General features: G+C 40.2%; 1 protein-coding gene across 1 annotated transcript in view; it reads left to right on the top strand.

Moving 5' to 3' along the window:
- The window catches only part of macrod2 (mono-ADP ribosylhydrolase 2), a 420587-nt gene that overhangs the window by 361012 nt on the left and 42446 nt on the right, over positions 1 to 17129 (top strand). The window contains exon 10 of the mRNA XM_034184236.1: positions 2467 to 2538. Within this exon, the coding sequence (XP_034040127.1) occupies positions 2467 to 2538 (72 nt within the window). The remainder of the gene's footprint in view (positions 1 to 2466; positions 2539 to 17129) is intronic.

Raw genomic sequence — 17129 nt, forward strand, 5'->3', positions numbered from 1 at the left:
TATTTTTGCAGAATAATCAAATGTCTTAATTTACTGTCTATTTAAGCTGCTTGTGTTTATATTTTAGGAATTTATTCTGCAAGTAGTATACTGTGAAATCCTAGGAACAATGTATTGTTCTGAGAAAATCTCCTGATGCTGTCAGGAAAGTGATTTAATCTATTTGTTCATGTTAATGCATAAAATGTGTTTACTTTTTTTGATGGTATCCAAATTATTTGTGGATGGTATGTGAATTTGGGTGACAAAATAGTGACTGAAACTTGACCACATCACGAAATGTGTCACATTTTCATGGCAGTATCAAAAAGAAAAAAAAAAACATGATATTGGACTGGAGAAATCTGTGTACAGATATTATATTTATTTGAACTTGGTTTTTATCATTGATAGACCCCAGGAAGATTAACAACTGCATTCACAGAAATTAATGAGATCCAGTAAACACTAAGAGTCCTATTACACTCCATATAAATAATGCTTTAAAAAAAACAACAACAACGACACAAAACAAAACAAAATGTGTGAACAGTTTCATGTGAAGAATATTTTTTGAGCAAATACAGTGTTCATGGAGCCTTTTACATCAGGCATAATTTTACTGGACCAGACTGCAGTTTCCTTTTTTAAAACATCATTTGATTTGCAAACATATCTCCAGGGAATATACACGCCTGCACCAATCAATGTGTAGTTTGCAGGTAATGTCATATCCAGAACGTTTCAAAAACACACTTGTGGTCAACATATAGTTATTAATTAGTGGGTAAATTGTGTTCATTTACATCACATACTGTGCACTGCTCCATTGAGGCTGTGCACTGAAAGCAGTCACAATCAATACGTGTATTGTCAAAGGCTACATCATCTCCTCATCAGCACTGCATGTGAGTTGTGCCGCTCCATAACAGCTTTCTTACTTTCCTGCTGCAGGACTAGCTGTGCCAGGAAAGCACTACTTAGTATTTTAGTATTTTTAATAGGAAAACTGTAAATAGAAATGTTGCACTGTCCTTGGTGGGATTCAAATTACAGCAACAGATTTCTCATGGGGGGTAAGCCATTTCTTGTCATTTACAATATTGTTCTGAATGTGACCGTCATGATTAGACACCTCCTTTTTTTTACAAGATGTCTTTTTTAGAAAGAAGACTTTTGTGTTCACCAAATCTTTTTATAAAGAAAAATTGTTTATCTCATCATAATGCTAATAAAAACACATTCATAGGCAGTCCCTTTGTTTTAACCACATACTGACACACTCAGCTGTGGATCTCTTGGAAGCTGTGATTTTTGAGACCACTGTAAGCTTTTCTTTGACTGTAAGAAGGTCTTATTGGCCTATTACACTTTGTTGCACCATATTTCTTGGCTGCTTGAGATTTGCTTGAAAGTGCTGATGTGGCACTGTTGGGTGCTTCACCCCACTGTTTTGATGAATAAAGTTCTGCTTATGGATGACAACCATGAACATCAAATCAAATCAATTTTATTTATATAGCGCCAAATCACAACAACAGTTGCCCCAAGGCGCTTTATATTGCAAGGCAAAAGCCATACAATAATTACAGAAAAACCCCAACGGTCAAAACGACCCCCTATGAGCAAGCACTTGGCGACAGTGGGAAGGAAAAGCTCCCTTTTAACAGGAAGAAACCTCCAGCAGAACCAGGCTCAGGGAGGGGCAGTCTTCTGCTGGGACTGGTTGGGGCTGAGGGAAGAGAATCAGGAAAAAGACATGCTATGGAAGAGAGCAGAGATCAATCACTAATGATTAAATGCAGAGTGGTGCATACAGAGCAAAAAGAGAAAGAAACACTCAGTGCATCATGGGAAACCCCCCAGCAGTCTAAGTCTATAGCAGCATAACTAAGGGATGGTTCAGGGTCCCTATCCAGCCCTAACTATAAGCTTTAGCAAAAAGGAAAGTTTTAAGCCTAATCTTAAAAGTAGAGAGGGTGTCTGTCTCCCTGATCCGAATTGGGAGCTGGTGGACTCTAACAATAAGGTTAGAGTCCACCCAACTTTGTTGGTGGTACCACCTACTGTTGTGGATGTATTGACATGTAAAATTCCAGACCCTGAATATCAGATGAGCCCATTTATTTTAGATGTATTCCCAATCAAAGAGGTCTTATATTTGGAACAATAAAGTATTTGTTGGTCTTTGTGTATAATGTCTTGAAGACTGTGTCTCTCGGTCATTCTCTTTATTTAAAAAAAATCCTGTTGCTATGTAAGAAATAGACACATTATTTCATGCTGCACATGAGACATATTTTTTCTCTGAAGCCTCACAGTTGGCAGCATTACTTCAAACATTTGGATGCACAGCATAATGGTAAACACATGTAAAGTCACGTTTACTTTATGTAGACACATTTTAACTTGATCTGAAAACTAAATCTGAAGACAATACTGATAATTTGTTAATGTGTAAACCATTGTTCTTTTCCCCCCAAATAGAAGAAGAAGAACAACAACCTGCTGCACAGTCAGAAGAAGACAACACACAAATGTCCACAGTGGAGATGGAAGGTAGCATATGATTTGATTTAAGCTTATCTGATTTGGTTTGATTTGATTTGCTTGAGAGTCTATTGAATGTTTTCTCAGTTATGTGGGTGTGGTGTAAAATATTGAAGTAAGTGTTATTTTTCTTCCAACCTGGAATCATTGTCGATTCCAACTATTGAATGTGTACTTTATGGACCTGTGTAAAAGAAATATTCAGGCTTTGTTGCTGAATAGACTTCCACATCTCTGGGAGTCACATATGCAGAACACCTAATCACAGCAGATTGTAAAAATTTTAAATTTTTGACTGTGGATTAGCCATTTTGTGTGGAATTGGAGCTAAATACATACAACTGTACATCGTCAAGACTAACTCAAAATAGCATGCACCTGTTTTCACACACTTCTGTGTTCTAAATGAGATACATGCATGCTGTCTCCACTCTAGTGCTAGATTGAAAAGATTGATTCACTGATTTTAAATCAATTCTCATTTTAATTACCACAGATTGATTCATATATATATATATATATATATATATATATATATATATATATATATATATATACACAGTGAGGAAACACCCTGGGGTTTTGCAAGTTCTCCCACTTAGAAATCATGGAGGGGTCTGAAATTTTCATCTTCGGTGTATGTCCACTGTGAGAGACATAATCTAAAAAAAAAAAAATCCGGAAGTCACAATGTATGATTTTTTTTAAATAATTTATTTGTATGTTACTGCTGCAAATAAGTATTTGAACACCTACAACCAGCAAGAATTCTGGCTCACACAGACCTGTTAATTTTTCTTTAAGAAGCCCTCTTATTCTGCACTCTTTACCTGTATTAATTGTACCTGTTTGAACTTGCTACCTGTATAAAAGACACCTGTTCACCCACTCAATCAGTCACACTCCAACCTGTCCACCATAGCCAAGACCAAAGAGCTGTCTAAGGACACCAAGGACAAAACTGTATACCTGCACAAGGCTAGGATGGTACTACAGGACAAACAGGCAAGCAGCTGGTAAAAGACAACAACTGTATGATTATTATTAGAAAGTGGAAGAAACTACACAGATGACTGTCAATCTCCTTTGGTCTGGGATTCCATTCAAGATTCTCACTTGTGGGGTAAGGATGATTCTGAGAAAGCTCAGAACTACACAGGAGGACTTGGTCAATGACTGAAGACAAGCTGGGACCACAGTCACAAAGATTACATTAGTAAACACATGATGCTGTCATGGTTTAAAATGATCGGCAGGGCAGCAAGGCCCCCTGCTCAAGCTAGCACATGTCCAGGCCGTTTGAAGTTCACCAGTGACCATCTGGATGATCCAGAGCAGGCATGGGAGAAGGTCGACTGCACCGTATTGAAGGGAGGATGGATGGGGTCATGTATTGTGAGATTTTGTCAAACAACCTCCTTCCCTCAGTAAGAGCATTGAAGATGGGTCATGGCTGGGTCTTCCAGCATGACAATGACCCCAAACACACAGCCAGGGCAACTAAGGAGGGGCTCCGTAAGAAGTATTTCAAGGTCCTGGAGTGGCCTGGCCAGTCTCCAGACCTGAACTCAATAGAAAATCTTTGGAGGGAGCTGAAACTCCAAACCTGAAAGATCTAAAGAAGATCTGTATGGAGGAGTGGACCAAAATCCCTGCTGCAGTGTGTGCAAACCTGGTGAGAAACTACAGGAAACGTTTGACCTCTGTAATTGCAAACAAAGGCTACTGTACCAAATATTAACATTGATTTTCCCAGGTGTTCAAATACTTATTTGCAGCAGTTACATACAAATAAATTATTAAAAAATCATACATTGTGATTTCCGGATTTTTTTTTTTTTTCAAATTATGTCTCTCACAGTGGACATGCACCTAAGATGAAAATTTCAGACCCCTCCATGATTTCTAAGTAGGAGAACTTGCAAAACCGTGTTCATATACTTATTTTCCTCACTGTATATATTAAAAACAACATGTCCACAGTTTATTCATGAATCTCTGCCAAAGTCGTTTAAAGATGTCAATCATTACTACACTCAACAAAAATATAAACACAACACTTTTGGTTTTGCTCACATTTTGCATGAGATTAACTCAAAGATCTAAAACTTTTTCCACATACACAATATCACCATTTCCCTCAAATATTGTTCACAAACCAGTCTAAATCTGTGATAGTGAGCACTTCTCCTTTGCTGAGATAATCCATCCCACCTCACAGGTGTGCCATACCAAGATGCTGATTAGACACCATGATTAGTGCACAGGTGTGCCTTAGACTGCCGACAATAAAAGGCCACTCTGAAAGGTGCAGTTTTATCACACAGCACAATGCCACAGATGTCGCAAGATTTGAGGGAGCGTGCAATTGGCATGCTGACAGCAGGAATGTCGACCAGAACTGTTGCTCGTGTATTGAATGTTCATTTCTCTACCATAAGCCGTCTCCAAAGGCGTTTCAGAGAATTTGGCAGTACCTCCAACCAGCCTCACAACCGCAGACCATGTGTAACCACACCAGCCCAGGACCTCCACATCCAGCATGTTCACCTCCAAGATCGTCTGAGACCAGCCACTCGGACAGCTGCTGAAACAATCGGTTTGCATAACCAAAGAATTTCTGCACAAACTGTTAGAAACCGTCTCAGGGAAGCTCATCTGCATGCTCGTCGTCCTCATCGGGGTCTCAACCTGACTCCAGTTCGTCGTCGTAACCGACTTGAGTGGGCATATGCTCACATTCGCTGGCGTTTGGCACGTTGGAGAGGTGTTCTCTTCACGGATGAATCCCAGTTCACACTCTTCAGGGCAGATGGCAGACAGCGTGTGTGGCGTCGTGTGGGTGAGCGGTTTTCTGATGTCAGTATTGTGGATCGAGTGGCCCATGGTGGCGGTGGGGTTATGGTATGGGCAGGCGTCTGTTATGGATGAAGAACACAGGTGCATTTTATTGATGGCATTTTGAATGCACAGAGATACCGTGACGAGATCCTGAGGCCCATTGTTGTGCCATCCAAGAACATCACCTCATGTTGCAGCAGGATAATGCACGGCCCCATGTTGCAAGGATCTGTACACAATTCTTGGAAGCTGAAAATGTCCCAGTTCTTGCATGGCCGGCATACTCACCGGACATGTCACCCATTGAGCATGTTTGGGATGCTCTGGACTGGCATATACGACAGCGTGTACCAGTTCCTGCCAATATCCAGCAACTTCGCACAGCCATTGAAGAGGAGTGGACCAACATTCCACAGGCCACAATTGACAACCTGATCAACTCTATACTAAGGAGATGTGTTGCACTGCATGAGGCAAATGGTGGTCACACCAGATACTGACTGGTATCCCCCCCAATAAAACAAAACTGCACCTTTCACAGTGGCTTTATTGTGGGCAGTTAAGGCCAACCTGTGCACTAATCATGGTGTCTAATCAGCATCTTGATATGGCCACACCTGTGAGTGGGATGGGATTATCTCAGCAAGGAGAAGTGCTTACTATCACAGATTTAGACTGGTTTGTGAACAATATTTGAGGGAAATGGTGAGATTGTGTATGTGGAAAAAGTTTTAGATCTTTGAGTTCATCTCATACAAAATGGGATCAAAACCAAAAGTGTTTGCATTATATTTTGTTGAGTTGTACCTGGACTCTGTCCATTGCAGGCAAGAAAAGAAATCATCTTCTGTTAAACTGAAAACTGCGGAAACTGTGACATTTAATTCACACAGCCTTTTTTTTTCTTTCGATCCTCATAATGTGTCTTTTTCTGTGAAACAGCACGCAATGTTCTGTGGTGTGGACGTACTTTTCAGTCGGTCTTTTTCCACCAGCCCTCGCCACATGGCTGTGGGAAATGTTCTGTTGCAGTGCGTCACGCTGCTGATGCGAGTATTTGTAGAGATCGGGACCAGTGTAACCGGAAATTTATTAATTTATAACCCTCTGAAACACTATTGCCTGCATTTTGAGGGCCACATTTTGTGAAGTACAGCCATAGTTTGTTTGTTTGTTTGTTTGTTTTTTATCTTTGTTACAGCCTTACTTTAAAGCCAAAAGAAACAAGGCATCAGGCCAAAACAGGCAAAACATGGAAGCGTGTAGAAATGCACATGTGTCAGGAGCAATGAACCAGGTGTAGAGACCTCTGGCACCCCCTTTTGGCTGCCCTGGATCCGTTCTAATTCTGCTCAACACCATGTTTGTAAAATAAAAATACTAGTCTATCATTCTGGGTGGGGTTTTGGTCCATGCCATCAGTCTTTTAGCTATCATTATTAACTACCAATACATCATTAATATGCTGTCAAATGTCAGTATAGTACTACTATTAATATGTTGCATAACTAGACAATAAGGTAACCACTCAAAAAACGGTTTTAGCAACACTAACCCAATTCAATATGGATTGAATCAAATTGAATTGAATCGAGTCAAATTGAAATAATCGATTCTGAATCTTAAGAATCGGAATCTAATCGTTTCTTGAAATTTGAATTGATACCCAGCCCTACTCCACTCCTATAGTTAACCGTAAATGGGCATAGACACACAGTATATTAAAACTTTCATCATACCCTCTGAGGTCTCAGTGAAAAGATGTACTCAACTGCAGTTTAATTAAATCATGACACAGGTTATGTAACTTAACAGCCACGTTACTGGTTGCTTTGGTTATTAACAAGGACGCCACACTGTTTCATAATACTACAGAATGATGAGCTAATTATCAATAATGTGCTTATGAACTGTCATTTGTAGATCCAACAGTGCCATAGTGGCAGTTTTCACAACCATTTTTGACAACATCATGTATTTGTTATCAGTATAGGTGATCTTTTATTATATGCAGTAAAAGCCATGCTGCTAAAAATTTTGAGCCCTATGACAATACCCCCCCAATTTAATTAATTTAATTAATAAATTAATTTATTTAATTTATATAGCACCAAATCACAACAAAGCTGCCTCAAGGTGTTTCACACGAGTAAGGTCTAACATCTAGAGCAAGCACACAGGTGGCAGTGGTAAGGAAAAACTCCCTCTGATGCCCCAAAACCCACCACAAAACACCACAATTATATTGCTGTAAATGTGAATCTACAAACAAAGCTTTTGAAGGTCCTCCCTACAGAAGACATCTCCAGGCCCCCCTTGCGATGCCTCTGCACAGTAATACTGTTCCTCAATTATCAGTCAGTATAACACCATTCGAAGTTTGCAAAAGGCTTCACAGTAAACATGCAAGACCTCTTCAAAGCATCAGCAGCAATTAAAGTAATTCTTTGGGCTGGTAACAGCGTAGGGCTTGGAAAGCAAAAATGTAGGTTAAAGCTTGTGCAGATTGTGTAGACAGGAACTCAAAGCCTATCATCTTGAAATTCATCCTTTGTTTTGCCTATGTAATATCCCATAAATGTTTCTACTACCTGCTGTCACACAAGCATCAACAAACAATTGCTTTTACTTGAGAAACAATCAACAAGCTGGCAATCGCACATAGAAACATGATGGTAAATGTACTGCATTTATGTAGCGCTTTTCCATCTATATCAGAAGCTCAAAGCACTTTTGCAGTACATACATCAAGAACTGTTTCAAGACAGCTGTTTTGGAACATTCCAATTGATTTACCCCTTCTGGTTGAAACATAATACCACAAGTGAATGAATGAGGGTCATGGTGTTTTGATTCCTAAGGACCATTTTAATTAACAATGGAAAAAATAAGTGAAAACTGTATTATTTGTGGAATGGCTACAGTCAGCAGAGGGTCTATACGGGCTTTCATGCACACATTGCTTGTACAGAACATGCAGCAGTCCTTGCAATAAATTTTTGAATCTACTTGATAGATTATAAACATAAAGCATAGAGCTGAATTTTAAATGATCTCTTTTGAATTTAATATTTCAGGGTCAGATCACACCAGCAAATCATTTGCACTCAGAGGTATAATTTCAAATTGAAACTGTCTTCACTGCAGTGGCAGCTGGCCCATAGGGGGCGCTCCTAGATGTGGAGGGGAAAAGTCATAATATATATTTTTTTTAAAAGTATTATCAGTGTCAGTTTTACTTAATAGTATGTGCCCTACATGTAATATAAATGATTAAAACAACACTTCCTCCAACTGAGGTCTCATTCAACAGTGCATTTCACCGACAGAAGCAGAGAACGTATCATTCCTCGTCTTGGGCGCTCATTCAAAGCGCCCTTGAAGTGCAGCGAAATAGTAGTAGTTGCTAGGGAAAATTAATAAATATTTGGCAAATCAGCATTGCCAAAATTAATGTTTTTTGGGCGCCGGAATTTTAGCCCTTGCTACAAAAATGCGGGAACGTTAGATTGCTACAGTCAGTGATACACGTGACGCTGCAGCTGCTGCTGTCAATCAGTCAGTCAGGAAGAGATCATGGTGACGACGTTTGGGTTATATTTATTTAGTTTTATTTTGTCTCCGTGTGTTTTGCTGAAGTAAGTTGAAGAACTCTGGGACACCTGCTCGTTATGTCTTCCGAGGGTTAAAACGGGACAAAACTAATCAAATCAATGACACCAAAGTTTGGCGGGGATCCTTTTGGAGGCGCATTGAGGTGCACATCAGATCTTTCTCGTGGTTTAATGACAGTTGCACATCCCGGTTGGAGGAGAGACGTTTGTCTGACTCATTATAAACCGTGTCAGGCTTCATTCACACTGTCAGCGCGCACACGTCACGGAGGCTGCGGGTGGAAAGGAGCGCATCCACCTCTTCAGGTGAGCTGACGAGCTGCTCAGATTTATTCCCGAATGTTGCTCCTGGTGTGGAAACGAGGGTGAAAATTTTTGATCTTTATTGGGACAGCAGACCAGTTATAATGGTAATAGGGGAGGCCGGGGCTGTTTGTAACAGTGTTCAAAGTTGCAGCCATGCTGGCATTTTGATTTCACTTTACACATTATGAGGATCAGTCCACAGAAGTGAAATATTCTTTGGAGTATTCCACAGTCTAAAACAATTATTTGCTCAGTTTAAAAACAAAACCAAAACAAAATCCTAAAATAGCAATTGCATGTTTTTTAAAGAAATTCTAACTCAGCCACTGAGTTCACACAAGACACTTATAGTAAGACAAACCCCAAGTTTAGCAATGCATTTAATTAAGGGATTTGTAACTTCATTTGCTTTGTCCTCTACACTGTTAATTAATTTTAACCAATTAATTTAAAGGTTTTGGTGTATTAGTTAGTCCATTATTTAAGTTTTTCAAGCTTCTTTAGTTTGCCTCCATTCCACCCAGTAATGTTCATGCAAAATATTACCTTAATTTTCATCGCTCTCTCTCTCTCACACACACTCTCTCTCTCTCTCTCTCACACATGCTCTCTCACACTCACACACACTCTCTCTCTCTCTCTCTCTCTCTCTCTCTCTTTCTCTCTTGGAAGGTAGTGTGAACATTGTGATATTTTCTATTTTGTTAAGGGGGTGTCATTGTGAACCCCAGGATCTGTTTGTCTGAAGATAATGGCAGTTCAGTACAGTTTGGTGTACTATGTGTGTTATTGGTGTCAAATGGTGAAATGTTCTTTGCTCAAGAACTTGAGTGTTGTATTTGATACTGTTCCATTCAAAGTAGAATGGGCCAAATATAGCTGTAAATGGTTAACTTTATCTGTAAAAACTGCTGATTTTGAGAAGGACATGTAATGATTATTGTGGAATGGTAGTCATTTCTGACTGTTCTCTTGAATGCCTGTACTGGACAAGGCAAGGGAATCTATTGGCACAGCAGCCCCACCAAGTTTGTTTTTCACCAGCCGCCACTGCTTCACTGATCATCTGATGAACATGTTAAAAAAGAATTTCCAGTCTTGATGAGCAAGGACAGATATCACCAAACTTGTCAGAGTCAGGCAATAAGCAAGATTTTAAACAAATGATGTTACTGGTAGAACAGATCAGAGTAGGATCCCCTTCGTATGTAGTATTCCAGTGACCCAATCCCGGATAAGTGGTTGAAGATGTTGTTATAGTGCAGCAGATAAATGCATATATGTTATAAAAATGTTTTTGTGATACAAGCAACAAAATTGGCACAGTGGTACTCCTTGGTCTATGTTTTACAAAAACCCATTAGCCATTTTAATTTTCAAGATAGTGGCCATTTTTTCAAGATGGTGCCATGAAATATGTATTTTTGTCATATATTCGCACAGTCTTCAATGTTGTACCTGGTGCATGTTGTATTGTGGACTAGGGGGGATTTGAAATTAACTTCAGGCAATATTTCAATATTTTCATGCTTTTTAGATGGATTGTATATGTTTTTAATAAGTGTACATGAATGCTGCAGAAAGTGCATGCTGCAGAATGTGCAATAGTGTTTGGGGTGTAAAGGTTTAGTAGTAGAGGTAGTATTTTTGCTTTTACAATCAGCCATGTCCTTTAGATGAATACTAGTCCTCACTCTCAATAGCTGGCCAAAAGTGGATGCAAGAGTCTTTGCAGAGGAAAATGCAAGTGCGGGTAACCCCCAAAACGTGAATCAGCTGTAAATGATGAATTATTGGTAAACCGTGAATTGTATACTGAAAAAAATATGTTCCAAAACGTGAATGTAGGTCTCGCAAGGCGTAAGTTGCAAAACGTGAATTTCTTCACGATTTGGTATATATGTTTGGCTAGGGAGCCAATGATGCGAAGCTATCATCTGTGGGATTATGACTGCATGCATCTCACTTTCTCACTTTCTTCGCCCCACCCCTCAACTTGCGTGTGCATACTTGACACTTGCACGGATTTGAGCCCCATGCTGGCACGCAATCTTGTGTGCCAATGAGTAAACCTGCCGTAAACTGTTGTAAACTATACGTGAACTGTGCGGTATTGTATCACTTCCTGTTCCGGAGCACAGCGGTGTTTTTCTGTATCTGTTAGCTGTTTAATCTGCGCAGTTAGATTGATCTAGTTATCTAGATTACGATTGTTTCCCAGTGTAATCTTTACGTGCCTTAACTAAAGCACTCCTTCTGCTGAATCACCTCTAAATTATTTACACATTATTCACTTTGCTGTGTTTTTAGGAATCCGCTAGCTTAGCGTAGCTACTAGCTCTTAGCCGATTTAGCATGGCGGCTTCTCCTGTCTCTCCCGCACTTTTCTGCTCTGGGTGTGAAATGTTTAGTTATTCCTCGGCCTCCTTTAGCAGTAATGGTACTTGTAATAAGTGTAGCTTATTCGTAGCTTTGGAGGCCAGGCTGGGCGAATTGGAGACTCGGCTCCGCACCGTGGAAAATTCTACAGCTAGCCAGGCCCCTGTAGTCGGTGCGGACCAAGGTAGCTTAGCCGCCGTTAGTTCCCCCCTGGCAGATCCCGAGCAGCCGGGAAAGCAGGCTGACTGTGTGACTGTGAGGAGGAAGCGTAGCCCTAAACAGAAGCCCCGTGTACACCGCCAACCCGTTCACATTTCTAACCGTTTTTCCCCACTCGACGACACACCCGCCGAGGATCAAACTCTGGTTATTGGCGACTCTGTTTTGAGAAATGTGAAGTTAGCGACACCAGCAACCATAGTCATTGTCTTCCGGGGGCCAGAGCAGGCGACATTGAAGAAATTTGAAACTGCTGGTTAGGCTAAGCGTAAATTTGGTAAGATTGTAATTCACGTCGGCAGTATGACACCCGGTTACGCCAATCGGAGGTCACTAAAATTAACATTAAATCGGTGTGGTAACTTTGCAAAAACAATGTCGGACTCTGTAGTTTTCTCTGGGCCCCTCCCCAATCAGACCGGGGAGTGACATGTTTAGCCGCATGTTCTCCTTGAATTGCTGGCTGTCTGAGTGGTGTCCAAAAAATGAGGTGGCTTCATAGATAATTGGCAAAGCTTCTGGGGAAAACCTGGTCTTGTTAGGAGAGACAGCATCCATCCCACTTTGGATGGAGCAGCTCTCATTTCTAGAATCTGGCTAATTTTCTTAAATCCTCCAAACTGTGACTATCCAGGGTTGGGACCAGGAAGCAGAGTTGTAGTCTTACACACCTCTCTGCAGCTTCTCTCCCCCTGCCATCCCCTCATTACCCATCCCCGTAGAGACGGTGCCTGCTCCCAGACTACCAATAACCAGCAAAAATCTATTTAAGCATAAATTCAAAAAGAAAAAATAATATAGCACCTTCAACTGCACCACAGACTAAAACAGTTAAATGTGGTCTATTAACATTAGGTCCTCTCTCTTCTAAGTCCCTGTTGGTAATGATAATAATAATTGATCAACATATTGATTTATTCTGCCTAACAGAAACCTGGTTACAGCAGGATGAATATGTTAGTTTAAATGAGTCAACACCCCCGATGTCACACTAACTGTCAGAATGCTCGTAGCACGGGCCGGGGCGGTGGATTAGCAGCAATCTTCCATTCCAGCTTATTAAATTAATCAAAAACCCAGACAGAGCTTTAATTCATTTGAAAGCTTGTCTCTTAGTCTTGTCCATCCAAATTGAAGTCCCAAAAAAACAGTTTTATTTGTTATTATCTATCGTCCACCTGGTCGTTACTGTGAGTTTCTCTGTGAATTTTCAGACCTTTTGTCTGACTTAGTGCTTAGCTCAGATAAGATAATTATAGTGGGCGATTTTAACATCCACACAGATGCTGAGAATGACAGCCTCAACACTGCATTTATCTATTATTAGACTCTATTGGCTTTGCTCAAAAAGTAAATGAGTCCACCCACCACTTTAATCATATCTTAGATCTTGTTCTGACTTATGGTATGGAAATAGAAGACTTAACAGTATTCCCTGAAAACTCCCTTCTGTCTGATCATTTTTTAATAACATTTACATTTACTCTGATGGACTACCCAGCAGTAGGGAATAAGTTTCATTACACTAGAAGTCTTTCAGAAAGCGCTGTAACTAGGTTTAAGGATATGATTCCTTCTTTATGTTCTCTAATGCCATATAACAACACAGTGCAGAGTAGCTACCTAAACTCTGTAAGTGAGATAGAGTATCTCGTCAATAGTTTTACATCCTCATTGAAGACAGCTTTGGATGCTGTAGCTCCTCTGAAAAAGAGAGCTTTAAATCAGAAGTGTCTGACTCCATGGTATAACTCTCAAACTCGTAGCTTAAAGCAGATAACCCGTAGTTGGAGAGGAAATGGCGTCTCACTAATTTAGAAGATCTTCACTTAGCCTGGAAAAAGAGTCTGTTGCTCTATAAAAAAGCCCTCCGTAAAGCTAGGACATCTTTCTACTCATCACTAATTGAAGAAAATAAGAACAACCCCAGGTTTCTTTTCAGCACTGTAGCCAGGCTGACAAAGAGTCAGAGCTCTATTGAGCTGAGTATTCCATTATCTTTAACTAGTAATGAGTTCATGACTTTCTTTGCTAACAAAATTTTAAACTATTAGAGAAAAAATTACTCATAACCATCCCAAAGACGTATCGTTATCTTTGGCTGCTTTCAGTGATGCGGTATTTGGTTAGACTCTTCTCTCCGATTGTTCTGTCTGAGTTATTTTCATTAGTTACTTCATCCAAACCATCAACATGTTTATTAGACCCCATTCCTACCAGGCTGCTCAAGGAAGCCCTACCATTATTTAATGCTTCGATCTTAAATATGATCAATCTATCTTTGTTAGTTGGCTATGTACCACAGGCTTTTAAGGTGGCAGTAATTAAACCATTACTTAAAAAGCCATCACTTGACCCAGCTATCTTAGCTAATTATAGGCCAATCTCCAACCTTCCTTTCTCTCAAAATTCTTGAAAGGGTATTGTAAAACAGCTAACTGATCATCTGCAGAGGAAATGGTCTAGTTGAAGAGTTTCAGTCAGGTTTTAGAATTCATCATAGTACAGAAACAGCATTAGTGAAGGTTACAAATGATCTTCTTATGGCCTCGGACAGTGGACTCATCTCTGTGCTTGTTCTGTTAGACCTCAGTGCTGCTTTTGATACTGTTGACCATAAAATTTTATTACAGAGATTAGAGCATGCCATAGGTATTAAAGGCACTGCGCTGCGGTGGTTTGAATCATATTTGTCTAATAGATTACAATTTGTTCATGTAAATGGGGGAATCTTCTTCACAGACTAAAGTTAATTATGGAGTTCCACAAGGTTCTGTGCTAGGACCAATTTTATTCACTTATATATGCTTCCCTTAGGCAGTATTATTAGACGGTATTGCTTAAATTTTCATTGTTACGCAGATGATACCCAGCTTTATCTATCCATGAAGCCAGACGACACACACCAATTAGCTAAACTGCAGGATTGTCCTTACAGACATAAAGACATGGATGACCTCTAATTTCCTGCTTTTAAACTCAGATAAAACTGAAGTTATTGTACTTGGCCCCACAAATCTTAGAAACATGGTGTCTAACCAGATCCTTACTCTGGATGGCATTACCCTGACCTCTAGTAATACTGTGAGAAATCTTGGAGTCATTTTTGATCAGGATATGTCATTCAAAGCGCATATTAAACAAATATGTAGGACTGCTTTTTGCATTTACGTAATATCTCTAAAATCAGAAGGTCTTGTCTCAGAGTGATGCTGAAAAACTAATTCATGCATTTATTTCCTCTAGGCTGGACTATTGTAATTCATTATTATCAGGTTGTCCTAAAAGTTCCCTAAAAGCCTTCAGTTAATTCAAAATGCTGCAGCTAGAGTGCTGACGGGGACTAGAAGGAGAGAGCATATCTCACCCATATTGGCCTCTCTTCATTGGCTTCCTGTTAATTCTAGAATAGAATTTAAAATTCTTCTTCTTACTTATAAGGTTTTGAATAATCAGGTCCCATCTTATCTTAGGGACCTCGTAGTACCATATCACCCCAATAGAGCGCTTCGCTCTCAGACTGCAGGCTTACTTGTAGTTCCTATGGTTTGTAAGAGTAGAATGGGAGGCAGAGCCTTCAGCTTTCAGGCTCCTCTCCTGTGGAACCAGCTCCCAATTCAGATCAGGGAGACAGACACCCTCTCTACTTTTAAGATTAGGCTTAAAACTTTCCTTTTTGCTAAAGCTTATAGTTAGGGCTGGATCAGGTGACCCTGAACCATCCCTTAGTTATGCTGCTATAGACGTAGACTGCTGGGGGGTTCCCATGATGCACTGTTTCTTTCTCTTTTTGCTCTGTATGCACCACTCTGCATTTAATCATTAGTGATCGATCTCTGCTCCCCTCCACAGCATGTCTTTTTCCTGGTTCTCTCCCTCAGCCCCAACCAGTCCCAGCAGAAGACTGCCCCTCCCTGAGCCTGGTTCTGCTGGAGGTTTCTTCCTGTTAAAAGGGAGTTTTTCCTTCCCACTGTAGCCAAGTGCTTGCTCACAGGGGGGTCGTTTGACCGTTGGGGTTTTACATCATTATTGTATGGCCTTGCCTTACAATATAAAGCGCCTTGGGGCAACTGTTTGTTGTGATTTGGCGCTATATATAAAAAAAAAAAATTGATTTATTGATTGATCTGTGTGTCAGTGTGCAAAGAAAATTTTAAAAAGGCACGCATTCATTTTGTGAACTAGTCGTGAACATTGCACAACCTATTTGAAAACACTGCATGTCACTGCATGTTATTGCACACAGTGCATCTGAATTTGAAATTGAGATTATAACGAGATATGTTCTCCACAACATGCAACAGACAACCTGCAGGTGTAGATAATTTCTCTGTGATCTTGGTAGCGATAAGAGAATGGTTTCATTAGTTCTGAGAGCAAATGCGTCATTGGCTACAAAATTATTATTTTATATAGTGTGGGATCCAGCAGGACAATGCAGGATGCATTGGCACAAGGAATTGCTTTGCAGTGTGGGAAATCTTTCATGTTCCCTATTAGTGGGTGAACAATCCAACGCTTGGTGAATTCTGCTTCATGATGATTGGAAGAGCCGATATCGAAGGATCAAAAAGTGATGAATGCTATGAACACTTGGATACCACAAGCCAGTTATCCCTGTGGTAACTTCCTCCTGCTTAAAACCCAAGAAGTCAGAAGGATCGTGAGGCCCCACTTTCACGGTCTGTATTATACTGAAAATCAAGATCAAGTGAGCTTTTGCCCTTCTGCTCCACGGGAGGTTCTGTCCTCCCTGAGTTTGCCTTAGGACACCTGTGTTACAGTTTGACAGGTGTACTGCCCCAGTCAAACTCTCAACCAGCCGCTGTCCCTGGAGTGGGTCACGCCAAGTGGGGCAAGATGCTTGACACCAGAAGCGAGACCCTGCTCGGGGCTCACCTCCCTGCCTCACCAGGTATAGTGACCTAGAGTGCCTTGATGAGACAGTGGCATCAACTCCATTTTGGTTCCAACTGCGCTGAACTGCTGAATGAACCTTTAATGTTTTCAACATTTTTTAAAATCATTTAACCACATACAGCAACATATCCAGGTACAGGTGATATCAAAATAAATATAAAAATAGTTAAGCTATCAAATTTGCATAAATTTACAATTTATGATGATTTATTTAATTAATTTAAAGCCTGATTTATGCAGCTGCAGCTCTGTAACTCCATGTCATGTAATGACGTACGTGACAGTTTAAAGATCTCCGTCTCTGGATTATGCTTTATTCTG

This window comes from Thalassophryne amazonica, chromosome 13, assembly GCF_902500255.1.
Source record: "Thalassophryne amazonica chromosome 13, fThaAma1.1, whole genome shotgun sequence".
In the NCBI taxonomy this organism is placed as follows: Eukaryota; Metazoa; Chordata; class Actinopteri; order Batrachoidiformes; family Batrachoididae; genus Thalassophryne; species Thalassophryne amazonica.